Raw genomic sequence first — 27,986 nt, forward strand, 5'->3', positions numbered from 1 at the left:
GAATTTCCAGCAAGGCTACTTTTAATATTCATACTGTCACAACCCAAGAACTTCTCGTCAGTCAATGGTAAACGTAGGAGAATAAGTAGCCAAATGTCTACAAAACCAATTCCGATCACTGGTAACCAGTAGACATTCTTGAATTAAAGATATTTGGATGCAAAGGTGTGTATCCCATTCAAAACAAACGACTACAGAGAGAAAACTAAAAAAAAGGTATATATATATATATATATATATATATTATTACTGGAATCAACATATCTCAATGCATAACTTGCAATGGTGTAAAAGCATGCCTGTGTTATATTCAATTTACAATACATTCATTCAAGCTGGAGATTAAAGTCTCATAGTTTTCTGTTTGTTTGCATATCAATATAACAATGGTATATATTGCACTGCGTTGCTACAGCAGCTTCGTAAGGACCACGGTGCTTTGTAAATGCTGTGGCAGAACCTGGTTTCTTTAACCTTCTTGAAAGGGGACACTTCAAACACTATAATTAATATTGCATTCAAGAACACATACTCATACGCTTTAGACGTTTTAAACATGCCTGCTCTGTAGAGACCCACGATACACAGAAGTGTGTGAGAGGCGCTATGCGGCACCTTTATAGCCTTGTCCTAGTGAAGATGTTTATTGTAATGGGGTCATTTCTCCATATATACTTTTGAACCAAGATTTGGAACAACCAAAAGCAATAAATATAGCTTCTCACAGGGAATGCGCTGGGCTTGCTGTGCGGATGAAGTGGTTTAGCCCTCTTGTAGTCTGTGATAGTCCAGGGGACAGCACATAAGAGGTAAATATCGGTGCTACAGGAATTCATCTCATTTGAATTAACTAGAACAAAGAATAATAGTATATAATTTTTAAAAACTAGATATACAATCCAATAACTTACAAGGGTTCAATGCAAATTCACCTTAAAATGTACTTATATTTAACAAATATATCAGACAAAAGAAATCTTATAACAGCATGCTTAACAGCGTCTTATCCAAGCATGTTTGAATAGTGATGGCCATTATTAATCACATAGACAAACATGAATATTTATGTATTTATGTATTTATTTATTTATTTTAAATTTAGTAGTCGCCAATTAGTTTTTTGTTATTTTCTCCCCAATTTAGTAATGTGCAATTATTTTTAGGCTCAGCTCACCACTACCACCCCTGTGCTGACTCGAGAGGGGCGAAGACGAACACACGCTGTCCTCCAAAGCGTGTGCCGTTAGCTGCCCACTTTTTTACACACGGCAGACTCACCATGCAGCCACCCAGAGCTACAGCTAACGCAGCTCTGGGCAGCTTACAGGGAAGCCTGCAGGCGCCCGGCCAGACCACAGGGGTCGCTGGTGTACAGTGAGCCGAGGACACCCTGGCTGACCTGACCCTCCCTTCCCCCCCGGGCGGCACTCGGCCAGTTATACACCGCCCCCAGGGAGCTCCTGTCCTCGGTCGGGAAAGGAATAGCCTGGACTTGAACCGGCAACGTCCAGACTACAGGACGCATCCTGCACTCTACGCGAGTGCTTTTACTGGATGCGCCACTCGGGAGCCCCAGACAAACATGAATCTGCATGTCCTTCAGGTGAAGCATTTGGAAATGAGGGTTTGACACCAAAGTCCTGCAATGCCTACAATCAGTGAACTGGGGTCCCAATTGTTAAACCAGTGTCCTCTGAATAACAGTCCAGCTTGCAGAAAGACAAGTAGAATCTGGAATCTGTAGTGATAGGAGGTTGGTTTGCATAAGAGGTTGGTTTGGAGGTTGGTCCAAATTCAGCACATGCATGCAAGAGACAGTAGGTCACTTATACAGACTTAACCCTATACAATTATGCATGGTTTTCATACAAAGCATAGAATATTTGGACTTGTTTGATAAAGTACCATGATATACAGCACAACAGCAATAAATTGACTCGAGAATTGCCACGATGAACAGCATTTGTGAAGAAAGCTCAGGAAGGCTGCATCCTTGTCCATCCTTGGTTACAATGATCTACTAGAACCAGCCTAGTTTCCTTCAGCCTGAAGAGGGTCAAGGCTCGAGGCTTTACTTCACTTTGATGTCTCACTGATACCGTCGAATCATACAGCAGTTCTTGTAAGCCAAGCTGCTGGCCCTGGCAAACCCCATGAAGATCTGTCCAATCCAAGCTCTGCGTAGCAGTGAGTGAGTGGCTCGTGTACAGGAATATGATGTGTGCATTACTGCAGCGTGGCAGCAGGTGCCCCTGTCTGAAGACACATGGTCAGTGGTGAGGCGTGCTGTGGTGCTCCTTCAGTGCTGCCGGATCACGTCATTTTGACAGCTTACTGATGACGCGGATCAAGGCTCCGTTCTCGTCTTTTAGCCTCTGGTTGTCAGACTTGAAGTCATTTAAAACCTGGGGAAGCAGATGAGGGCGATAGGGGAATTATAAAGCTATTAACCCTTTTGTTTGATGATTACCTATTTATCACAGAAATAAATCTTACCATTACCCATCTATAGTCTGCAGGCTTCATCTTGTCAGCTTTTTTATAATGTGAACAAAGTAAGTCTGTTTGACAAGTTGTGTGCACTGACATGTTGGTTAATCTACAGCAATAAGTGTATATGACAGCTGTATCCAAAATCAGGGTGGGGTAATGCAGTTCCAAGTGATCTAAAATTGGCATTCAAGATTCATAGTTTACCAGAAATCAGGGAGATATAAAATCAATTGAAATCAGAAGAATCTGAGACCCCATTTTCCTAAATCAGGATTTTCAGGATTTCAGCAAGGGGTGTAGTCATATATAAATGTGAATTACATATGCTATTTTAATTTAATGCGCAAAGAATACGCAGAGCAATCTTTCTGCACAGCTTGCGTTTGCATGTTATCAAGCTTCTTGTGCTTCGTTGTTCCTGGTGTCTCAGTAGGAATATACTGCATGCAGCAGCTAGAGAATGGATTATAGAAATGCCGGGATAGCTAACAAAACAGTTCAAATGTCAGGCTGTACCCCATAAGTCAGCTTTAAAGTATGTACACTATTTATTGAAAGTATTCATGATTTCAATGTAATGTTACATTGTACTCACCCAAAATACATTGTACTCACATAGTGTCTAAATTGCAGAGTAAATCACTCAATGACCCAAAACCTTATCTGGAGTGATATATATATAGTAACCAATTCAGTCTTTGTGGAAAACAAATACTGTTCCTTTTGAAATTTATTGTGAATTGAATATATGTCATGATTTCAAACATAACTGCAATGCATATAAAATCACAAATAGTATTAAATAATGCAGACAAGACAATGTTATCTTAAGTGTAGCATGCTGCATGCATTGTCATCACAAAGGAACTTCAAATACACAAGGTACCTCAGCACTCAGCCCCCTTAACATATTATACGAGAGGTGGCAGTGGCAGAGGCGGGGCATTGAACCCAAGTCTACTGATCTCCCGGTTCGGAGGCTATCTTATTTGACCTTGTTTTTCTAACCAATTTTGGAATGTTCAGTTATGTTCCCTCACCACAACAATTCAACAAAACAGCTCAGGAGAAGTGAAGGCCAGTGGCTATCTTCCAATCCCACAACCAAGTGAAACAGAGCTTGCTAGCATGAGTCACTAATGACATTTTAAGTTTAGAAATACTTGCATGAAACAAACATTATTATATCCGATTATAATGCTGGCAAATTCTATTAGATTTTCTGCTATTCATTTTAAAGCTAATCCCGATTTCTACCACACTTTTATCCACATCCCATAGCCAAACATTCGGAAAAACGCTCCACATACTGTAGCAGTTGTAATCATGCAACAGTTTTAGATTGCATTAGAGCAAAGAGCCACCAGGGGTCAGGTTTTTGCCCTATTAAGCACCATTGTAAGAAATTGCAGGGCAAATACATCAGCAAAATCAACATAATACATTAAGGACTTGACCCTGTTCTTTGATCTTTTGCGGTAAAAGACATCATGGCCCAAAAACTGATGTATCTGTACTACAGAATACACAAGTATGTTGTAATTAAGACTATTATGCAAATAAATAAAACTGCATTTTAGTCTAGATTGCATTGTAATTGAAAATGGTTACATTTTAACAATAACAGATTCATTCTACCCAGAGACAAAGTTTACAATCTTCAGAGCAGAAGGTTCAATAACAATTGACGTAGATTTTGTTTGGTGCAGTAGGGGAAGTTAAAAAATGTTGTCATATGTAAATGTTTGGATGGGAAAGTTATAAATTTATCACATAGCCACCAGACGCGAGAGAGAGAGAGAGAGAGAGAGAGAGAGAGAGAGAGAGAGAGAGAGAGAGAGATGGGAAGCACAGTAAAAGGCGAGACCTGCCTGGGTGCAGACAGGAAGAAGAGATGTAGTGAAGTGAAGGAGGTGGAGGGATGGGTAGGAGTGAAGGGGAGGTTAGAGGTCTTCGGTCTCTGGCAGTGGGGTGAGCCTTGAGAGTCTGTCGATGACACGTTTCATAGCTCGGTTCTCCGCCACCAGACGCTCGTTCACCTGCCTCAGGGTCTCGATCTGCCCCAGCTGCGGGAGGCTCTGCAGAGATCAGACAGACAGGGGAGGATAGGCACGGAGACAGACAGACAGACAGACAGACAGATAGAGGGGCAGCCAGGGTGCAAGAGTGGAACACACAGTGCCATTCACCAAAGCACCAGAATGTGGTTTACGTCTGTGCTCATTATCTGTCCTGGGAAGAGCCCTGTCCTGCTGCATTGTTCTGAATGGTGTATGTCAGCACGGATGGTAGAACAGATAGCTCTAAACAATGTGAAGATCCATGCTTCATCAATCTGAAGGTCCCTGCTTTATCCCGTCTTATTGTAGTCAGTAGTTATTTATGTCTTCTCTTTCTTCCTCTTCTTCTCCATCTCATGCTTTCTATGACAACCGATTTAGGGGCAATTGCCTCAGTGGACAGGTTAAGGGTCATACAGTTAATTCCAAACTTGAAAAGATGTACTACATTAAACAAAGGCTGTGCAATTCATGTAGAATACCATATACACATTTATATTGCCATTGTTTAGATGGTATCCCAAGCATACTTAACCTGAAACATGAACTGGTGCACAATTGTGCTGCTTCTGCAGTATGACAAATCCACACCATGCTCTCAGTGACACAGACTTCTTGTCTTTTTGGGAATGCCTTAACGTCCCAGTACAGACCAGTAAAGTGGGATCTGAGATCACACTGATGCTTAAACTTATGTGAAGGATTACTTTATACACATGTTCTCTGTGCTTTCTCATCATTTATAAACTTTGTAATGTTTAACCCAGAATTGTATTATTTTCTTTGTTACTATTAATTATTCTATCTGTCTTTGTTAATGTATCACCATGTATTCTATGTAAATGCACCAATTGAACACTGTACATATCCATCACAAGTTTCTGGTGACAATCCAATATTCCTCATCAGTTGAAGCCAGTTTGTATGCAGCCATAGTGATCGCCACAAAAACAACCTGACTACTAAAAAAACTGAATCGAAACACATGGAGTGTGGAAATAACCATGCAGAGAAGTTCTGAAAGCACACCAGACGTAAGAAGACACAAAGTTAATGTGTGAAAAGTAAATCCTTTAAGAACAGTGACGTTTTACAAAATAGAGAAGGTTAGGTAACTGACCCAAGATAATGGCATTTGAAGTTAATGATGAGAGAAATAACACACCATTTGCCAAATAGTGAGTTCATATATTTTCTGCGTGATTTGTGCCTGTGGAATGGAAAGTTTTACAGATTGTACCCCCGTCGCCCAACCTCCTCTGTTTTATAAACCCCAGGCTGGGTGAGATGGCAGAGGCAGTCTCAGAGTGGCACTGCCCTGCACGTCTACCCGCAGACCCAGGAAGGTGAGTTGCGCCTATTGCGTGGCAGTGGGAAGCGGGTTCGAGGCTCGGGCCCAGCCACTCACCAGACAACCAGCCGCATCATCCCCCACCAGGGGCTACTGCAAATGAGACGTGGGTCTCAGAGAGCTGCCCTGGTGGAGCAACAGCAATAACAACACCATCAGCAGACAACACACTGATCAAATACACTCACACCTGTAACAACTGGTTAAGGGAGCGTCTACAAAGAGGCTTATCTTTCAGAATCTGAAAACACTCAATTATACTAAAATAAAATAAAATGCTATAAGAGTGAAAAAGCTTTGAATTCAAGTTTCCCTTATATATGTTTACCATGGTGAAATAAAATAACAGTAATTAGGCTGCTTTACCATGCATTTCCCATACTGTGCTTTTACCATAGTTGACCATTGTTTGCTTTATACTAGTGTTTAACCAAACTTAGCCTCTTTTAAAGGCTTACCAGAGTGCAGACCAGTTGACCGGAGGGATTTAACACTTACCTTCAATTCTTCTTCCATCTGAGAGACCTTCTTCTCCAGCGCACGCTTTTCCTACAGATTAAAAGAGATGGTTCATTTCACCCATCCATCACTAATATATCTTTACAGGGTCAGCAGGGATTCATTTATTGCAACGGCACTATAGGGATACTGTACACCATAAACCCAATATAACTGTTAGACATGTGATTTTAATTTGTATTGTTTTTTATGGTAACTAGGAAATATACAGCTGGCTTTTTGGTTTCATCTATTTGAAATACAAGGTCGATGTTCTGCACTTAAGTAGTTAGAAGTAACAGGATTCCTGTTGGGGGTTAGGTTACATGTAAGGGAAGGAAATACCTTTTTCTCTGTCTCAAGCACAGTGGACTTTTCAGATATTTTGTTCTGTTTCTGAAACACAAAAGCAGTTCAATTAAAGGGTTGTATCCGCTTGTGCCAAATAACAAACAGTTGAGCACTTGGCTGGTATCTGATAGTCATGTCTTTTCTCATTAGTATACGAGTCCCTGCTTGTTAGTCTTTTTTGTTCTCTTCTGGTGTTAAGAAACTGGGAAACCTACTGTCATATTTTTCAAGACATGTAACCAGAGATTTAAAACTAGCTGTCTTACTTATTTGCACATCAGCAGCCTGAAATATACCAGAATATTTTTTTTAAGAAGTTAGTTTTATAGGGCTCCAGAGTGGCGCATCTGGTAACGGCACTCTGCCTGGAATGCAGGATCCGCCCTATAGCTTGGAGAGCACCAGTTTGAATCCAAGCTATGCCACTGCCAACCACGGACGGGAGTTCCAAGAGGGTGGTGCACAATTGGTCAAGCGTTGCCCGGGTGGAATAGGGGTTAGGTCGGCTGGGGAGTTCTTGGCTCACCGCACACCAGCAACCCTTGCAGGCCGGCTGGTACGCATAAGTTTTGGGTATGGCTGCACGACGGGCTGGCAGAGTGAAAAAAACGGACGGCTGATGGCACTCGTTTCGGAGGACGCGAGCGCTCATCTTCGTCTCCCCCGAGTCAGTTTAGAGGCTGCAGCGGTGAGCCAGGTTGAATAATAATTGGACATTCCAATTGGAAAATGAATAAAAATAATTGTTCAAAAAAAAAAAAAAAAGAAGTTAGTTTTATTTATGAAACTGCTGTAGACTGTTGTTAAACACGCCATCAACAGTCTCTAACAATTTCATGAATATCAAACGTAATTATATTCATATAAACTGACTTTGTGAATAGGGTCCTATGTTGGGTAAAAAAAAAACCTTGGTTAACAAATAACCCTTGTAAAACATGACCACTGTATTTTTGCATTATATTTTTGCAGTTTTCCCATGCTTTTCACATGGTTATACTATGCATTTACCATAGTTTACCCTGGTTTGCCATGTTAATTAATATGCTTTATATAAGGGAAAGTAATCCTGGAAATCAGCACTGAACAGCAATCTCCCACCTGTGTTACTTTGTCCAGCTGGGACCTGATCTTGCCCAGCTCATCTTTGCTTTCTTCCAGTTTGGATTTCAGCTTCACGTTTTCTGTCAAGGCATCTTCGTACATCTGTGCAGCCGAATACATTTAAAAAGAAAAAGAAAAGCGTTCGAGAAAAATGTAAACAAAGAAATGATCTCGAGCAGCCCTGATTCAAGATTGCTTTTATTCTTGTATTCCATAGAGATACCAATTATCCAGGAGTGGGAGGAAGATAATTACAATTGTGCTTTGCTGCCGGAATTCGGGAAAACTGACAAAAACATCAATCAGTTGTTACAAAGGGTTGTTTTTTTTGATGCCACCAAAAGGACAGCATTGGCACAATTCCGACTAAATCTGAGAGTTCTGAATTCTATTATATTGAGATCCCAGGATCCTATAAATTCCTATATAATGATTTCGTACTGTACAGTGTACTGTATACTGGAGGTCGCTAAAGGGTATAGCATTCACATTAAAACCACAGCCGACCTTCTTGAAATCCTTGGCACTGCCCTCTTCCTCAGCTTTGCCAAGGGATGCCAGTCGGTTCTCGCGGCGGGTATAGGAGCTGGTGCGACTCAGGAGACGGTCTGTGACGCTGTCACCAGTGCTGGAGGAGTCTAACCTGGGGAGGAGGGGGTAAACAGTAGTAATGAAGCTGCAGTGTCCAGCAAGCAGGTTAAAATCATTGGTATTAAGAAGTATTAAACAAACACCAATTGGAACTAAGTTATAAAAGTGTGCCAGTAGTTTTGCAGCTTTTCCTGTGCATTTACCCAGCTTTGCCATGTTTAGCAATGGGATCCTGCTGTTTTTACAATGCTTTGCATGCTGTCCTGTGATTTACCATGCTAGCTTGTGCTTCACTACACTTTTCTGTACTTTTATCATGATATACTGCAGTGTACAGTAAACTTTGGAACAACTCACTTTAACAACATTATAGAACAGCCTCCACTTCAAAAAATGCCGGTGATTCCTATACTTAGGCAAATATAAGATGTGTAGTATTGTGTATTTCATGACTCCTACAGGAAAACGTCTACTGGACTTTTAAAGGATATTTGCAAACCTCTGTGACCTGCAGTAACATCTATTTACGTTTGTATGCATAAACAGGTCACTATGAATATCGTTCACATAGTAGAGCAGATCTAATGTGGTCAGACAGCTTTCTAGATATAGGTCAAAATACCTGGAAAAGGAGGTCATCCTCACCTAAATTCAAAACCCACAGACCTTTTAGTCATATTAGTGTTATCACAACAGTGATTTAGTTTTGCTAAATGGTCAAATTAGATCTCAAGGTTATTTTCACAAAACCCCCAGTGCGATCTGCAGTTTATTACGGAGCCGAGAAGTGACTTCCTAAATCTAGGTCGATACCAATTATAGAAGAAGCCCTTCAGAAAAATGTTCACTTGCTCCTTAACTGGAAGAAGAGCTGTCAGCTAGAGAATTGTTCTTTTTTGTAACCACTTTTTTTTTATTCTCTCCTACAGTGTACGAAAGCAAAAAGAAACTGCTGCTGTAGTTTATTCTTAGATAAAGAAAAAAAAGAGTTACTCACCTAGACGTTCTATCATGCTGTGAAATAAAAGAGAAAAGCGTTAAAATCTTAAAATCTTAAAAGTCAGAGAATACAAATACACACACACACACATATATATATATATATAATCTCCCCTTCGCTCATGTATAATAGTCCATTATATGTTTTACGTTATATCTATGTTATACTTTATTACATTTTAGTAAGTTATAATGTTTTTTTTTAATTTTTTTCAAAAGTGGATCCTAAAAGTTGTATGTTGACAGATTGCTATTTTCTTTTTAAAGTTTGGATTTCTTGTTGAAGCAGCACCCCTTGTCCCATTGTGGGATACCTCAGCAATCAATCACAGGACCCTGAGAGCACTCCCAGAGACATGCAGCCCCAGAAAGCTGACCCGTCCCTCGCTACTCCAGACTGCTTTGTTGTTCAGCTGCTGCCAGTGAGCTGGCTCCTTGCATAAGCAATGTTTCAGATCCGTAATGAATCGCTTAGATCGCTTCCTGAACAATGATGACATTTCAACTGAACACCATGACTTCTTAGCTTGGAATGGAGAGAGCACGCACATCTGGGGTTCATCTTTTATAAAGAGCTCATTTGTTTCTTTATACAAACAAAGACAGTGGGCTTTGTGTCTCAGGCCGGGGGTGAGACACTTGAAGTCATTGACTTCTCCACATGAGGAATGATAATAAACTTGTATTAGGACCGTGTCTCCAGGCACCAGGTCACTCGTGGCTTATGGTGTTGTTTGTACAGTACAGTACGTTGTTAAAACTGGACAGACCCAGTGAACTGCGGTACACTAGTTCAGGAGAAACCACCATGACGCAGAATCTCTAATGGATTATATTTATTTGGAGTAATAGGATGAAACATTTGGCCACTTGGTTGGGAGTCCATCGCCTGGCCCTTTGGATGAGGTACAGTAATAGCCTTCTTTGTGGTTGACCATGGGGTAATTGAAAAGAGGTCAAAGGAGGTGGAGGATTCAATTGAATGAAAAGAAGGGAAAGCGGCAGATCAATTTATATATTTGATGCAGTGTGAGTGTATGGGGGAGGGGACAGTCCTTCCTCCCAAACTGAACTTAAAAACATGCATATCAAGGAGGTCCTGGTAATGTTCCTACATGTATAGGAAAACCAATGTGTGTGTGTGTGTGTGTGTATGTGAGGCTATATGAGGACTCCAGGCCCACACCAGTCTCCTCAGCTCTCCGTGGTTCTCTACAGGGAGCAAGAAAGCACACTATCCCCTTCTATAACCACTCTGTGAACTCCAGCTGCTATTTCTCCAAACTACAGTGGAAGAACACATTGTTAAATATTTAGCCCTTGGCAAATCTTGCAAGTGATTTCTTTTCCAGAACCTGATCTCATGTTCTCCACATTCCGGATGATTAAGAGCTCTGCCGCTGCATGGGAGGGGTTTATAAACACAGGGCTCATTTTTGTTTTGTTTAAAAGACTTTATTAATAATCGACTCTGTGTCTTCTTTTGACGCTGTAGTAACTCTTACTTCTAAACCCTGTGCTCAACAGAATTTCTTTTGAGTTCACATAAGGCTAAACAATATAATAATGACTGTAGTTTTCATAAATAGTGGCTACATCTGTGTGTACTCCTTGTGTTCATGTGTGTGCACTCATATACAAGGTTACCTCTGAATCAGGTATTATGTACATTTAAAAAGGATAAGTACCAGCAGGTGTCCTTTTATTTATTTTTCCACCCTTCCCCTTCCTTTGCGTGATGTTTACAATCATTCAGAGTGATTCTGGGTTGTTCTGTTGTACCAGTATTTAATTTTAATAACCATTTCTCAATCAGAATCCTTCTGGCATTGTCTGTGCCTGTAGAATTATAGTTGCCGGCTTCTTTTCAGTACTTCCTGATTCCAAAGAAATCACATGATGGTAGTTAAAAGGGCACTGCATCATGTGATCCCTCAGAATGATTTTAAACATTCTAAAAAGTTAAGGGTGACAAAATAAACTGACCTATAAAGCTACTCAGACTTCAATTAAAAATGAAAAACTACCAAGCATACATTTCCAAAAAAGGGGGCAGAAAAATGAAAACATTAAAACATGAAATGAGTCAGGTCTTGGGGCTCAGTTATTTCACATCATCAAACCGCAGTTATCCAGTCCCTCTAGTCTATCGTTTCTCATCCAGTGTGTCAAACAGAAGCATGCCCCTTGCTGGATACACACACACTGAAAGAGCGCTGCTGGGAAAGAACACAATGTACTGTACATTCCTAAGACTCTGTCTGCCCCCTGCTTGACAAGAATTATCCCCATAGACGTCACAATGATCAATCAGCTCTTCAAATAATCGATCAGGCAATTTCTCAACCAGTCGAAGAAAGGCTGGTGTTCGATAAACATCACGCTTAGATAAATGTCACACTTAAATCAGATAGCTCTATTAGAAATACAAAGGTGAGCAGTAATCCATGCTTTTTATGAGGTAACAGAATGAACTGCTGACAGAATGTATCTTATAAAGTGTGTGTGTGTGTGTGTGTGTGTGTGCGTGCGCGCACGTGCGTTTTAATGGAGAACAGAACATTATTCATTGAGGAAACACCTGCAAATGTAATGGACAAATTGTACTGTCATTGGATGAAAAAAAGGGGATCCTCTCACCAGACTGATGCATAATTCTATAGCTGTACACTACCCTTGCCCCCCCCTTCCCACTTTCCCCTGCTCCTCTGGTTTTGTTGGGATCCACTAGCTCTGGCAGCTGCACCTCAATACATTCTCGCTCTGTTCTGAAATTTTCCACAAGCGTTCTATCATGTCATACAGACCCCACAAGCACAGCAGTTTGTTTTATAGGTTTGTTCGAAAGCCAGGAGCCAAAATCTTGCCTGGGTAATGTTACTCTTCAATGCGTCACTTCTGACTACTAGTCACTGCCAATCAATGAACCAAGCAATACAACAGGTTCATCAGTGTTATTACAAAGTGTTAAAAACACATTCTCTTCTAGTGATGTCAGGAAGCCCATCCTTGACTGTCTACACGAGATACTGTTTTGTAATACAAAACATGTCATTCTTTTTCCAAGTTTTATAAACAGTGATCCTTTGTCTTCATCATTTTCCTGAATAACCCCCACTAAGTCTTTAGTCGAACTCTTGTGCTCCATCCTGCGGATGAGATGTTAAATCAATGTCCTATTGTAAGTGACTCTGCATATAATGCACAGTTCACAGCCTACCTCTGCAAAGCGCAAAGTGGTCCACTATGAAAGGCGCTATATAAAGATAGTATTATATTATTACATTATTATTAGAAAAAGTACCACCAACTTGGTGCAGAGGTTACAGAAGTAGATGACAGGTTGTGTATTATTACCCATCATAATACACAACCTATCAAAGGGTTCTGAAATTACAGTTGAAAATCATTGGAGCCGTTTGTTTCTATCAGTAGCAGAGCTGTGTCAAACCAGTTTGAACTCCTGGGCCCACTTGAACATGATACATAGCTGTGTGTTACGTACTACGTATGTAAAAACAATTACTAGAAACAGGCATAAAAGCAACTGAGGATCGTGTTGATGTCAACCCCCTGAACTTCCCACTTAAAGACGACCTTTGACATTTGTTAACGTCCAGTTGAAGATTGGATCATAGCCAGCCCATGAAAATGGCAGTAGCCCTAGATTTCTATAGAAACGAGATCTAATCTAATTGTACCATCAGGCCCCTGTCCTGACAAAGCGGGTCTCAAAGAGGAAGGCAGCCAGGGTCCTGTGCCATTACATTCCCTAAACCCTTGCCAGCCTTGTGGTTACACGTTTAAATTCCTCATTTATTTCATATTATAAACTGCCAAACACAAATGCCATAATAACAGGATAATGTAAAAGGAAATGGTGGCTTAAAGGCAATTTCCTGTAGCATGTTACTGTTTAATAGTGCAAACTATTAAACAGACAAGCCTTGCACAGTCTGCTTACAAACAAATTATCACTTAGAAATGAATTCATAAAACCTTTAATACTGAGCTGGAAGAACCAGCCTCTCTCATGCACTGCAATGTAAAACTGCAGCTCCCAGCATTTGTAATACCGCCCATATCAACACAGTAACAGCAGGTTTATATATATCTAGGGACGGATGCAATAGGATTATAAGCTTTCCCCTGGGCCCATTTTTAAAGTGTGCGCTATCCTGCACAGATCTATTTTTTGTATAACCCCTCTATTATTCGAATGACACACTCATAAGATGCCACTGATACAAGAACAAGTCATTAAATTAAAACAAAGACCTTTTGCTTTAATGCTAGAGTCGGACTGTTCTAGCTTTCTTACACTCTGCTAAGTGTTACACTTTTTAAACTGCTTCTTAATGGCATGTTCACCCCCTGGGATCGGTCCCAGCCTCTTTGCCAGATCTCTAAGATGGAAAGTATGAGCTTCACCCAGCGGAATGATTGATGATAAACACAGCCATAAAAGTACAGGTTTTATTCCCATGCAGAGATTAGCATTTATTTTTTCTTTCTTTGTTTTCTATATAAAAACAAGCACATCATCGTTTCCTCCATCATGTAAACAGTTTTGCAAAACCTCAAGGGTATTTGGGGGAGAGGGGGGTTCTGTCTGAGCCTGGTGCAGTTATATTTGTTTTTATGCATAATTTCAACTGAGATAAACAAGTGCATTGATGGGACCTCACCCTGAAACAACAGACAATGGTTCAAAGAGACTAGGTTCACCGTTCACCCCTGGAGACAAGGATTCAATTTCTCTTAGTCATAAGTGAAACTACATTGTTAGCCATGCAATTCTGCAGTCTCTTTGCTCACAAGAATACTAGGCAGTGGTGGGAGTTCAGGTAAGAACTGGGGTGGCAGATATAAAAACAGCTCTTTAACTGTATATAAAAACAGCTATTTAACTGTATATAAACACAGCTTTATAACTAAATATAAATACAGCATTAACTGTATATACAGTAAATACAGCTCTATAACTATATATAAACACAGCCCTTTAACTGTATATATATATATATATATATATATAGAGAGAGAGAGAGAGAGAGAGAGAGAGAGAGAGAGAGAGAGAGAGAGAGAGAGAGAGAGAGAGAGAGAGAGAGAGAGAGCATTAACTATATATAAATACAGCTCTTTAACCCTGGGGGTATTTGGTGATCCACTTATTAACATTTCTACTTACAGTACAGCGAAATGAGAGAATCAGATTTATAATTAAAATCATTCAAAAAGACCCTGTTTGTTTCAGGTATTTCAAGCCTCTAACCTGAGATGAATGATTTAAAGTACTGTTAGTCTTTTTTTTTTAGATTCACCAACACTTAGATCAATTGAATAGGCCCTTGGGAGCTTTTCCCAATTTCACTTTGAAATTCTAGAATCAATTATCTGTTGGCAACTGTGGAATTTACAGTACAGCTACCACCACTGTCTGAAGCCCCACACCCCCACCCCCACCTATATAAACCTTGAGTTATATACATAGCCACGGCTATGGATAATAATACTATGGACATGGTCTTATTTTCAAAAACTATATATATATATATTTTATTTTTTATTTTTTAATAACATTTCTTGGCTTCAGCTACAGCCCTAAAGAAAGTTTTGGACAAGCTGTGAATTCATCACCTGGCAGCTTCCTGCAGTTTTATGTAGGCATGTTTTCGATTATACTTTTTTTTTTTTTTAATACACTGGCATAACCTGGTACAGTCAGAAATACGTTTCTAGTGACCTTGAAAGCATGTCAACTGAGTACGGGCTAGACAGTTAAACAAACCTCTGTGGTATACAGCACATATCTTTGTGAAGCTGGGCTGACTCTCACATGGTCACACACCCTCTAGAACAACACCTTGTAATCAGGTTGAATCAGTGCTGTCCTCGCTGTTACAGCAGGCATTGCTGTATATCTGCCTGACCCCTGTACTGTACCTATAAACAGTTCTAATCCCTGATTCTACTAAAGTGTGACTCACCCATACCCTACTCTTAAGACACCTCTGATCTAAGCTCACACCAGATCTGTGTCTCTCTCAGCAGTCAATAGGGTAAAAGAATGCCGTACTAACTAGAAGGATCCCCCTGGGCCCCCTGAGTTTATATAAAACACACACACAGCTTTTAAACAGCCTTATCCATTTTAACTCATGATCACTTTGAACCTTGACCTCCTTAAAGGAGTGCAAACCAAAGCTGAACAATCCAGTTTTTTACTTGCTGCAGTTCAGATTCACTCTGGTTAACAGCTATACTGTCAGGCAGTAGCCAACAGCACATCATGCTATTAGATACCACCGAGCTGTATGGACAGAATTAAGAATCAACAATAAAAGAGGTATAGAATTATAGTTTCATGTGTTGAGTTTACAAACCCCTACTCCGAACAAGAACATGGTAACTCCCACTACTCCTATTATTCTCCTTTTCAAAACATTAGGACATGAATTAAAATACCGACACTGTGCCTGCCTGCAGCTACTGTTCCAAAACCAACCTCTTCCACAGATACAAGCAGAGAGGCACACATACGTCTCAGAAACCAGAGCAGTTCTTAAATCTGTTTCAGATCATCCTGCTGGGGTTTGTAAATCCTCTGGCAGTATCTTTCTGCCTTATTATATACTGCTGTGTCTGGCAACCGCAACAAGACCATTTTAACCACAACGGATTAATACAATTGTCAACAGAACAACTCTTTGGCCTTAAAAAAACATCCTCATTCTCCCTCATTGGAAATATCTCTTTCCTTTATGGAAGCATGAGGATAGTTCAACCCAACACTGCACGCCTGCTGGAAGTACTGTTTTAAAATACTGTCAATTATCTAATGCAATATGTAACAGCGTGGGTTTTATTGTATATATCATATGCACACAACTGATCTTTTGCTCTTACATAGGGAGTGGGGTATTGGAGTTATTTATATAGGTTTCTTAGGTTTTAAAATGAGGCCACCTGTGCAATTACTTGATAAGACCTACTTTTCTGGCAATATTGTAATAAGAGTTTACAGATTCTCTGACTAGATGCCTTCATTACTGTTTGAAACCTGCACACAAGAAACTTTACTAAAATGGTTTTGTTTAAGCCATTTACTTTTGACTGAAATGAAAAATGAGCAAGTGAAATTGCTGAAGCAGCAGTACAAATAGCACTAGACACAGATTGCATCTCTCTCATGGGTTTATATGGGTTTAAAAACCAACACTACACAAATGCTGTGAATTTGCACGCCCTTTGATAATTCAATTGTTGCATGTTCATGTTGTAGCTTGCATTTAACATGCATTAAAAAGATCCATGTACTGTAATGTTTATTATGATGGCAAACTGCCGAGGGTTCGTTTTCAGGTTTGGAGTTAGGGTAATAACATGTACCACAGACTCAGTACACGAGCACTTCAAATAAAACATATTTTTCTTGGTTTATGCATTGGTACCATTTTTGGAAAATTCTTATTAGCTATCCTTTAGTTCCTGAATATTCAATGACACCCCTTTAATTGTACTCCCTGTGCTGCCCACAGTTTACTGGCTTGCAAGAGTCTCTGTGATTTTCTGTAGAGTTGAGTTACTGATTCAGACAGGTTGCTTCATCTAGAGTTCCCAGTGTACTGAACATCAATCAGGGGTGAACATGGCTGCATGGGATACATACTGCACCAGTGTCACTTCAGATGGACCAACCTGCCTCAACTTATATACCACAGCAGCAGCGAAGGTGAACAATGGGTAACCAACTACAGTTTAGATGGTGTAGGTAGTGCAGCATTAGATACATTGACACTTATATCTCTGCTACGTTTCTCTCTCCACTGTAAAGAAAACAAATGGCTGTATGTAGTTAGTCAAGTATCTTGCAGAACTTGTATAATAGGTTAACTTTACAACACTTCCAAAACAATCTGTTCAGATTACTAAAGTCACTCTGTTATAGTGAATCTATAATAATCTCATTAGGAATCATTGTAACACTTTACATTAAGTGTATCTAATTACTGTGTATTTACATAGTAGTTATTTAGTAAATACCTGTGTACTTACACATAAGTACAATGTTATTATGCATAGTTACAATGTACTTTTTTTTGCAGGTCACATATTTACTGTGGGTTCATAGTACCCAGAAAACCTGCACCAAACCAGATCTAAATCCTATTTTCTTTATTCTAGGTCTTGCAAATTGAAATGGGTCTTACTCCGAAGTTCTTGGCAGTAGGGGAAGGCGATGAAGGGGGGGAATCCGATTGTGACTTTCTGCTGCGTGACAGTTCCTTCGTCCGAGGGTACAGGGACGACATCTCAAAACTCTACCCCCTCCAAAAAAAAATAAAAATAGAAATCACTGGGATTGGTGTTAAAAAAATCCAAAATCTCAGTCTAAAGCTGTGCACAGAATCCCATCCATCCAGAAAAAACCATCACAGTCTTTTAAACTCCCCTCCTGAATGTCCTAAACGGTGCAGAGAGGGTCAGAGAGCATCCGGAATGATGAGATAAGGAGCCAGTCTCTTCCGGTAAGCCCGAGACTTTAAAAAAACACGTGAAAAATAATTTAAAAAGACAGCTTTGCTGTAAGAACCCAAAGCTGCACTATTCTTCCAAAGAGATCTGACACCACAGTTGTAGTTAAACAAGAATGAAAACTCTCTCTCTCTCTCTCTCTCTCTCTCTCTCTCTCTCTCTCTCTCTCTCTCTCTCTCTCTCTCTCTCTCGCTCTCTCTGTCTAACACACTGACGCTGTTCTTGGAGACTCGAACATGAAGAGAGGGTTCTGATTTTATCAGTGGTATTTCAAGACCCTACCCTTACACACTCATAAGAAGGTTTGGTATACTCAGTTTCTCTATCTTGTTTATTCTGCTTCTATTCAAACTCACTCACTCTCACACACATGCCCCTCCCAGCCCCGCTCTTGCTTTGCCTGCTGTTCTGATCTCTTCCTAGCATCTGGGACAGAGCCAGGAGTGTTGCTGCTGCTCTGCTGTCCCTTGCTTGGAATGGAGTGGGTGGACAATTCCTTATATGTCCACATGCAGATGTAGCAGTCTGGGCTTGTTGCTTTAGAAGTTTTAGGTTTATGCTGGAGTTTAAGATAGACCCTTTGCTATGCAGTCATGTTTCCTTTGCAAACTGCAGCCCAAGTCTTATTTGATCCATGTCTGGGGTGACCCTACTATTCTTTACATGCAATGCTCTTTGGCAACCTGAATGAACTGTATACAGTACAGAGGTGTTTTATGAGGTTGGGGTCATGAGGGTCTAAACACAGTAAACTACTGAGCCCCACAAAAAAATTTGTAATCATCATTGTAATTTCTATAATGCTTTTTTAAAATTTTACTGAAGGACCTGGAAGAGTTGTAGAGATTGTGATCCAAAAGTAATCTTGGCCACACCACTTCAAGTTAGTCAAAGTTCGAAACAAGCTTTCTGGCAGACTTTATAACGCTTTTGACATGCAATTCAGGTTCCCAAATGATTAAAGTGCTGTATACCAAAAAATAAAAAATAAAAAAAAATCACAGAATTCTTGCAAGAATTCTTGTTTCTTGTTTTTTCTTGAATTCTTGTTTCCCACCTGCCAGTCCTTCTGGTTACTTTACTTGACCCTCCTCTCCCTGGTATGCTCATCTGTACATGTCTTGGAAAATGTTCATAACAATTCTCAAAAATGGAAAAAGTCAAAGCTTTAATGCTTCTGGAAGCAGGGAAAGAATTCCCAGGCATAACTTATACAAGCTTTGGCTACAGAAGTCAAATGAATATTTGCCAGGACATGTAGGTAGGAAGAAACGTGAAACATATTACGGGTAAAACTAATGATTGATAGATTTTAAAACGTTTTCTCTGTGTATAAACAGCCACTACAATCTGGAAACATATGTATTATTATTTTTTTTATTATTTATGTCTCTTTGTCTTATCATGACCACTGTGGGTGTGCAGAAAACTCACCAAGAGGCAGCCTGCTGTACACTTTTTGTCACTTGATTTTTGGCAATTACATTTTTGGAAATCAGATGTTTTGATTGGCTGAGAGGGACTTCATGATTTATTAAACGTAATGAAAAGCAACCAGAAAGAATTTATTGCTGTACTGTGCTACTGGACCGTCAACCAGAAGGACAAGGAGCAGCAGCCTTTTGCCGACGTAACTGGATACTGAAGAGTTAGGAATCCAGAGAGGTCAGCAGTAATAAATAACGAAAGAAAAATAAATGAAGACATTGTAGATCTGCTGGCTTCCTGTGAGCTGTGTCACTGAAAACCTTCTTGAAATACCTATTTTTAGACCGTGAAATGCCATGAAATAAGCCGTTTCTTACCGTAAAATAAATACAGCCCTAACAGTGAGCTATTGAGTTTGAGATTTCTTTTTGCACAAGCAGAGATTTGCAAGGGATACTTATTTATATATTGTCTGGAAACAAAGCATTACTTAATTACACCTGTTTTTTTCCACTTATCTGCACATTGCAGTGGAAGAAATTACATCGAGTACAGTGCATCACATCTGGCAGCAGTTATAAGGCAAGTAGATGAATCACAATTACTCTGGATTCAAGACTTATTCGAGGTGGTCAGCTCTGTACGTCAGCATAAGATCTTAACCTTAATAGCTAACATATTGCATTTTGAATGGCTAACCCTCATCAGATATGCAAACCTGAGGCTTTTGCAACTACGCTGGGGGATTTATAGGACAAAACAAACCCCCCAAAAAAGAAATGGAAAAGTGGGGTGCACAGAAGACTAAACAAATGACATCTGCTTCATTATTACTTTTTACTTCAACCCACATATATCAATGCTCAGCTACTATGATCCACACAATGTAAAGACTTCCATAGAGGCATTTTCCAAAATCTGCCATCACTGTACAAAACAAAATAAAACAAGCAAAAAATACCAATAATTGGGGATTCTTACAGTATAGGACTGTATGGTATTTTGATGTATGACTCCTGCAGTACACCTATGGACCTTACAATACTGGTAATGGGACTTGGTATATTGGTTTAGCATTCACAGCTTCTGAGGGCTTCTGAGTTTCGGTTTTAACTGATAAACACCACTAAAACACCCCAGATAAAAAAAATGAAATCAGTGTATAGGCAATAAATAAACACAGGAAAACCACTGGAAATGGTTACTCAATTGACATTGACTTTACACCCCTTTCTCAGTGCAGTGAGTTATGCAATGTACCTCCTTCCTGACTTGTATCTAGCATTGATTCTTTCTGAATTGAGAGGATTGCACACGCTTTTAAAACAAGATCACAATTCGATACAGAGGATTGTTCTTGCTTGCGGGACTTAAAGCTATACTACAGATAGGTAGGGAGGATTTACACGCTTGTGGAATTTAAATCAGAATTACAGATTATACTGCAGGAGTTATACAGCACATTCAGATACTGTACAACACCATCATACTAATGAAATCTGATAGGGTTTGAATTGAGCCCTGCAGCAGTCATTCCTGTATCGAGAACAGCTGCACAGAGGGGATCCACTGTTGACATAACCTAAAGAATCTCAGTGACTTCAGCCTGGCGCTATGGGGAGTGTGCAGTGTCCATGAAGGAATGCTGATGGGGTTCAGTTTCTTTGGTTTGCTAGCTGTACGTAAGCATCTATTCCTGTACCCAGCGAGTTGAATGCTAGACTAACAAATGCTGGGTCAATACCTTAAGACAACCTTGACATCAGTCACAGAACCAACACGTGAAAATACCGTACATGTGTTACAGCCTATTATTATAATTATTATTATTATTATTATTATTATTATTATTATTATTATTATTATTATTATTATTATTATTATTATTATTTGTTTATTTAGCAGATGCCTTTATCCAAGGCGACTTACAGAGACTAGGGTGTGTGAACTATGTATCAGCTGCAGAGTCACTTACAACTACGTCTCACCCGAAATACGGAGCACAAGGAGGTTAAGTGACTTGCTCAAGGCTGAGCCGGGATTTGAACCGGGGATTTCCTTGTTATAAACCCTTTTCTTTAACCACCGGACCACAGAGCCTCCAACAAAGAAGATCTGGGAGGAGGACTTGATTAAAGTCGCTAAAATCGTATAAGAAGTTGAGAAAGTTAAGCCAGACTTCACAGCACATAAACTTAAACCAGGGCCGACCACAGAGTTCTCAGCCTATAATCAGTATGTGCGTTGTCCCTGAGAGATTTCCCATTTCAGACAATGTCAGTCTATTTCCACATGCGGTACCCAAACATTAAACTGTAGCACTCCACAGCTCAACAAACAAGCCAGGTGTCTCCTCACACGTCTGTTCCAACTGCGCCATTAAATATTGCGAACCTTACAATTCATCCCTTACTGTTAAAATGTAACAACATGCTGACACAAAAGTCTGCAGTTTGAATTATTTTTTGGTTTGTTAACGTAATATAACGTAACAAAGACTAAGTAAAGGAACCTGTCCAGTTTGTTGTGTAAATACTTTTTTTTTTGGTCATTCAGGTATTGGTCTTTAAACCTTTAAAAAACAAGTACCCCTCTTCTTTGAGTGAGCTGGGAATCACTAGGCTTAAACCTGAACCCTAACTATAACTGAAATATAATCAAATATATTTGCAGCTCACGGGCTGTTTAAAAAATAGTTCACAAAACACTGCGCTACCGTGAAAGTGTGCGTCCTAAATAGGCATGGAGCAGCAATAAACACACAGGAATGTGTAGGCAGTGTGAGCTGGAGTCAAAGACAGGATCAAGTTCAGTGTTTAAACAGTCAGGAAGATCAATTGATTGAAGGAGGCTTTGAAGGAAACTGTGCCCTTTCAAGGTAAGAGGATGCAAAGACTGCCGATTCGGAGAGCTGCTGTTTTTCCCAAGTATGGTAAGGAATGTCGGGGCTCAAGTTTTCCGGGAAGCTGTTCACACGACCCGGGAAGGGCATGGTACAGGATAGAGTAGGTAAGAAGGAGACACTGCAGACAGAACTGCAGTTTTGGCTTGGGGTTAGAAAGGAGAAAGATTCTTGATAACCAGGTGAAGATGAAATACAGTATTTCAGTTGACATATATTGGGGGCTGCCTGAAAATCTCTCTTAATGACTGAGGCCGTTGAAAAGGAGAAAAACACCTGTTAAGGTTTACATTTCAAAATTAAGAGTCTATTTTATTTGTCAATGGCGGATCTAAAGACTGCCACTGAGCTACTAGTTTAGATAATTAAAATAGGTTCACCAATAATAACAGCGTGTATGAGTCTTTTTAATGTACCAGCAAAAAAGAAAAAAAAACAGCAGACCAAGTATTCTTATTATCAGCCTTTTGAGATTGGTTTCTCATTTTTTAACATAACAGTCCTTTTAAACTGAACTGAATCTGAATCCGATGGGAGGGAAGCTAAGACCATGGTATAGGCTTCCTTCAATGTGTGCATAAGCCATGCCATGATATCTGAACCAAAAATGTTCAGAAACTATTGGTTGGTAGAACTATGTAATATACTGTATATGATCTATAATGGGGCAACATACCCTTCATTTCATTTATTACTGATTAAAAAATAAAATGTTTGCGCAGTCAAGCGCGACAAAGGATTTGAAGCATTTTCTGATCAATCAAAGTTAACTGCAGTTTAATTTGTCACATAAAGACGAGTTAGCTTGTCAATCGATGTTTCCAGATACAAGGCCTCAATATTTTCTGAAGACATCTATCCATATTTAAGACCTTCTGCCCTCTTCCCTTCATCAATTTCCTCAAGGGGGGCCACCAGACAAGACGGGCCCCAGGGTTAGTCTTTAATTTTAGGCGTCTCTGACCACAAAGATTTTCTCAAACCCCTCTAGTGTTTGGAATAGCCTAGAAGCACAGATACTCTGGTTCTTTGATCCTTGAGCTGCTTCAGGAATCAAAGGTGCCGTATGCAGTTTCAAAGCCGACTCGGCTTGTTGTTTCTGATGAGCTGAAACACAGCCAGACTTGAGTGTAGCAGGGTCGGAGACATCTAAGACAGTCACATTGTATTACTGAATGTGACCCCCCAAAAGTGAGTGATTTATTACAGTATTTTGTACGCGCCTCAAAAACAAAACACAAAAAACAAAAATCCCTAACTAGAGAAGCAGGTCAACAGTGATTATATTTTAATTTATAAATAAAAGCGGTAAGCCTAAAATATGCTGTTTCAAGTTCACATCCATCGCATTTCATCGGCTCCAAAATGAATAAATCAAATACATCTTTGCAATGACCTACCTCTGCTCCTTTTTCTCCCTTTTTATTAGCACCGCCTTCCTGAAAGATCAAGAGCATGTCTCAGTTAAAAGGCATTTAACTTTCCCTTTCGTTTCTATCATGTTTGTTCTGTGGCCCAGTCTTTCAGTAGCAGTTCAGTGCTGCTGTGGAATTCTAATTAGGCTGTGATCTCATGCTAGTCACTGCCCAGACAATATACGGGACATTACCTCTTGTGTCCAGCAGGAGACACCAGTTGCTTGGCTGTGGTCTCTGGATAGCCGCCTCTCTTGTAAGGATTGTAAGAGCTCTGACTGGTCATTGAAACCCTTCTCCTCTTCTCCTCTCTTGTCAGATCCTGGACAACAAACACACAACACAGAATATTACAAGCTTTCTTTACTGAGCAGGTCTATCAATCTAAAAGAAAAATACATGATATTCTAGAATGCTTTAACTGTGCTTGTTAATCAAATGAGCAGCGTCATATCCAGAGCTGACATAAAACCGCGGTCAAACTTTTAACTTTCAAAAGTTTCAAGCTCTAGCTGGCAGTATTTATATAACTGCTTGGCATTTACTATTCAACCATCAAATCAACCAAGAACACGACCTTGGTGTCCTCATAGCTAGTTACGGCCATGCAAATGAGTCCAGCTACAGGACACCTGTATTTCAATCTGCACTAAACCTGTCTGAAAAATTTAATTTTATACCATTATCAACTAAGACTGGCAACCAGTTTCATCTGCAGTCAACCATACAATCTGCTACCCAACGTTAAACAAAGATTGCCTGTAAGCATCCTTTTTTGACATATTTGTCATTTATAAATGAATACCCCAATCTTCAATATTAATATGATAATATAATGCATTCTGTGTGAATGTTTATTTTCTGTGGTCCAAGGTTTGCCTCTTGCGTCCTCCATTGAATTAGAGAGATCAAGTTCTGCCTGCCTGGCTCTGACAGTCCCAGTTGAAATTGGTGTAATCTTGATCTGCTGCTAATGGAAACGACCTAGACTTATATTGAATCGCTTTTTCAATCCAGTCTCAGTAGCAGATGGAGATGTGTGATCTATTGGGAGCCTCACCACTCCTTTCTGTCTCCCTACATGATGACAGAGAGGCGGAGCCTCCTCCTGCAAGCCTATTGGTCAGCCCTGTGCCAGGGAAGAGGAAGCAGCCACTCGCAGAGGGCGATGTCAGGGGCGTGGTCGGACTCTCAGCCTGGGACCCAAATCGTGGTCGCCGGTAACCAAACTGAGAAGCAAGAAAAAAAATGTCAGGTTTTAGACTACTGAAACAAAACACATGCAAATGCTTTCTGTATACTTTATTACAACTAATCTACCGCATCTAAGCTACAATTTAAGAAGTGTGAAATGTATCATGTTGCATGTTTACCCTAATTGATCTTTAATGACAATGCAATTAAAGAGCAAAAGTAGAACAGTGATCAATGACTGGTATCATAATAGGAAGAACCAGTAAACTGCTGGTATGGTACTTTGGTACCATATCGGTGCCAGATTGTGGTAATACCGTGGGCTGCTAATGGTTCTGAGAGGGTATAACAATGGTATACCAAAGGCATGGACTGAATGCCCAAAATACATCAGCAGCATGCAATCCACATACTTAACATTGTGCTCTGAAGTTTACATGGCACGGCTTTTAAGTGCTTCAGATTGATTACTGCAGTGGAAAGAACAAAGCCCAGAGCTTAATAGCAGCAGCAACATGTACCGTATTCAGAATACATAATTCAACTGGGTTACTGAACTTATTTTAAATATCTATACATCCTGGATATCATTATTTGAAGACAACCAGCTCAATATCTTAATTTGTAGACCATAAAATCCTGCAAATAACAGGCATGTGGGTTATACTTCATTCATGTTTCTGTAACAATTCAGTTGATTTCATATATTTGCCCATGTGGCTATGTCCAAGTGCAACATCTCCCATGACTGTAAATACGTGCAAGATGTTTACGTACATCACTATACTACAGAATTGATACCAGTAATATATTATAGCCTTGTAGGTTCATTATAACAGATTTTCACTTTCTTCTATCACCCCAGTTCTAACAAAACAGCCCTGTATGGTATACTAACATTTATAATGCTTATGCATAGGAGCTACAAGATCCCATATCGCCCCCCTCACCTCCTCCTGACCCCTGGTCCAGCGGGGACTGGGTTCCCCCGGATCCCTTGGAGGCAGCAGCAGGGATTTTGGGACCTTCTTCTCCTCCTCCTGCCTGTCCTGCTCTGCCCCTCTCCTCTCCGCTCGGGGGCAGCCAAACGTCTTCTCAGCCTCTCGGAGGTCTGCCAGAGTCACCCCCTGCAAAGATTTAGCAATGCCCCCCCCCCAGTCAGTCACTCAGCCATCTCCTTGGGAACAGGCCAGGGCATTTACCGCTGTTGAGTGTTTTTATAGTTAAGGATAAAAAAAGGACAGCAGCAATATACGTCACCTGAAGCCGCGGACATGACAGACCGTACTGTTTTCAAAGTCACCTCTATTTTGTCATCTAATACTGATATAAATTAAGTAGGCTTCTGTTCGGCTGCTGTATTAACGATGGTGGAAACAGTTCGAGTGGTAGGCAGTGAAAGGGCTGCTATAGGGATGCCCTTTAAGTAAGGATTTTAATTAAGCTCTTGGATAAAAACCCAGTGCTGTTGTTTCCGAACCTGTGTTGACCTCCGTGTTTGCCGCGCCTGTCTCGACCGCGCTTTCCTCTGAGACTCCGCCTCCTCATCACGCGCAGGTGTGATGTATGACCTGGAATCATAAACCAAGACATTTATTAAAACATACTTTATAAAGCGACCTGAAGCTTTACACTAGCAATGTGTCATTAAAACATGTTTTAGTCTTTTTTAAGAATCATCTAAATCTGTACTTACAAATGGTTTTACAAATGGTCCCTAAACTTGACTGTGATTTTTACTTAAGCTTTCCACTTCAGTGCCTGTGACCGGAGCTCTTTTATAATGTCCTCCAATGATGATGTAGTCAGCTAGAGGTTCAATTTTATCAGGGTAATTGCTCTTAAAACCCTATCTCAATTGAACTTTTTAACTTTTTTTAACTTGTGCCCTGATCAATACCAGCATTCCCTTTGTCATACATATTAGTTTGAAATGGTTTACAGATTTATTAAAGGCACATTGCACTCTTCCTGACAAGCATGTTTCAGTAATTTCATCTGACTCTGACAGCAAAGCCTTTGGGAATTAAAGGACAGCTGTACAATTAATGACTTTCCAAATTGGGACATACTCTCTATTACTGAAACATCCCAAAGGCGGTGAGAATACTGACAGATTAAAATATGTATTGATAGAAAATATCTTAGAAATGTATGCATGCATTTCTATGTATTTGTATGATGCATACACATCCATATATATATATATATATATATATATATATATATATATATATATATATATATATATATATATATGCATGCATGCAATAAGTTTTACCTATCTACTCTCTGCATCCATTTGGCATGTACTGTACTTGATGCATCACCCATTCAAAATATCAATATTGATTCAAATCATATAGGTACTGATCAAGTATAGTATGCAATACACAATATATAAACACACACTCACACACAGCCACACAGAACAATACTGAGGAATCAATAAATATATGGGAGGCATCGTAGTCACTATGCTGTAGCATTTTAAAATACAATGTGTTACACTGCAGTCAGGAGATGAATTAAATTAGGATGATTGTCTAATATGCTAAAGCAGTGACAGGCTAAAACACAGAACATATAAATTAGAGTGTTTCAGTACCTGGTTATGCAGGCTTGCATGTCTGCTGTGAAGGTCAGGGGCTGGCGTAAGCAGAGTTGTGGAGAGACTGCAGTATCTTGTCTGGGACGGCACTGGCACAGGCTCCGGCTGAAGAGAGTGAGGGGGACACAGCCCCTGAATAGCAAGCAGAGAGACAGGCAGGCTACGGGACACTCCACCGCAGTACGCTATCTATAAGTACCTGATACAAATACAAAAGGGGAGGGCGTGCCATTTAAAGCTCCGCAAATCTTTTTCTGTTCTCCTTTCCAGCCATGGCAATATACTGTATCAATTTCTATTTTAACCTACCTACTGTAATAAGTCCCTGTGCGTCTTCTGCGCAAGTAGATACTGCAACATCAGCAGCAGCTCGGAATGTGCAGGAGAGGAGCTCACTGGTTGGAGTGCAGGGCTGCAGTATGGAAGGCAGTGAGTTTGATGAGCACAGTGC

General features: G+C 40.1%; 1 protein-coding gene across 7 annotated transcripts; it reads right to left on the minus strand.

The window, feature by feature from the left end:
* On the minus strand, positions 1–27,961 carry LOC117427585 (protein phosphatase 1 regulatory subunit 12B-like). Of its 7 annotated transcripts, none has more exons than XR_009309252.1 (13): positions 27,533–27,889; positions 26,405–26,495; positions 25,875–26,051; positions 24,791–24,959; positions 23,925–24,052; positions 23,716–23,754; positions 9,446–9,462; positions 8,365–8,500; positions 7,855–7,959; positions 6,748–6,798; positions 6,403–6,453; positions 4,365–4,571; positions 1–2,405 (listed from the first exon to the last, which is right to left on the minus strand). XR_009309252.1 is itself a non-coding variant. In XM_059003487.1 (13 exons), the coding sequence occupies exons 2-13, from the start codon at positions 27,550–27,552 to the stop codon at positions 4,437–4,439; spliced, it is 1,119 nt and encodes a 372-aa protein (XP_058859470.1). In that variant the 5' UTR covers positions 27,553–27,734; positions 27,845–27,961; the 3' UTR covers positions 1–4,436. The 7 variants fall into 7 exon arrangements, 5 of the variants coding, with proteins under 5 accessions (XP_058859470.1, XP_058859472.1, XP_058859471.1 ...); XM_059003487.1 differs by having other exon boundaries at positions 1–4,571; positions 27,533–27,734; positions 27,845–27,961; XM_059003489.1 differs by lacking the exon at positions 4,365–4,571 and adding an exon at positions 5,962–6,030 and having other exon boundaries at positions 27,533–27,890.
* Between the last annotated feature and the right edge of the window lie 25 nt (positions 27,962–27,986).

This window comes from Acipenser ruthenus, chromosome 29 (genome assembly GCF_902713425.1).
Source record: "Acipenser ruthenus chromosome 29, fAciRut3.2 maternal haplotype, whole genome shotgun sequence".
NCBI classification, from domain to species: domain Eukaryota; kingdom Metazoa; phylum Chordata; class Actinopteri; order Acipenseriformes; family Acipenseridae; genus Acipenser; species Acipenser ruthenus.

Bases quoted from the DNA above. Each gene is read 5' to 3' on its own strand.
- LOC117427585 (XM_059003487.1), bottom strand. From the start codon at position 27,552: ATGCAAGCCTGCATAACCAG. The intron at 26,052-26,404 runs GTTCGGAAACAA...AAATCTTTGCAG, and splicing joins AAACACGGAGGTCAACACAG to GGGGTGACTCTGGCAGACCT. The intron at 6,454-6,747 runs GTATTTCCTTCC...TTTAATCTGTAG, and splicing joins TGCTTGAGACAGAGAAAAAG to GAAAAGCGTGCGCTGGAGAA.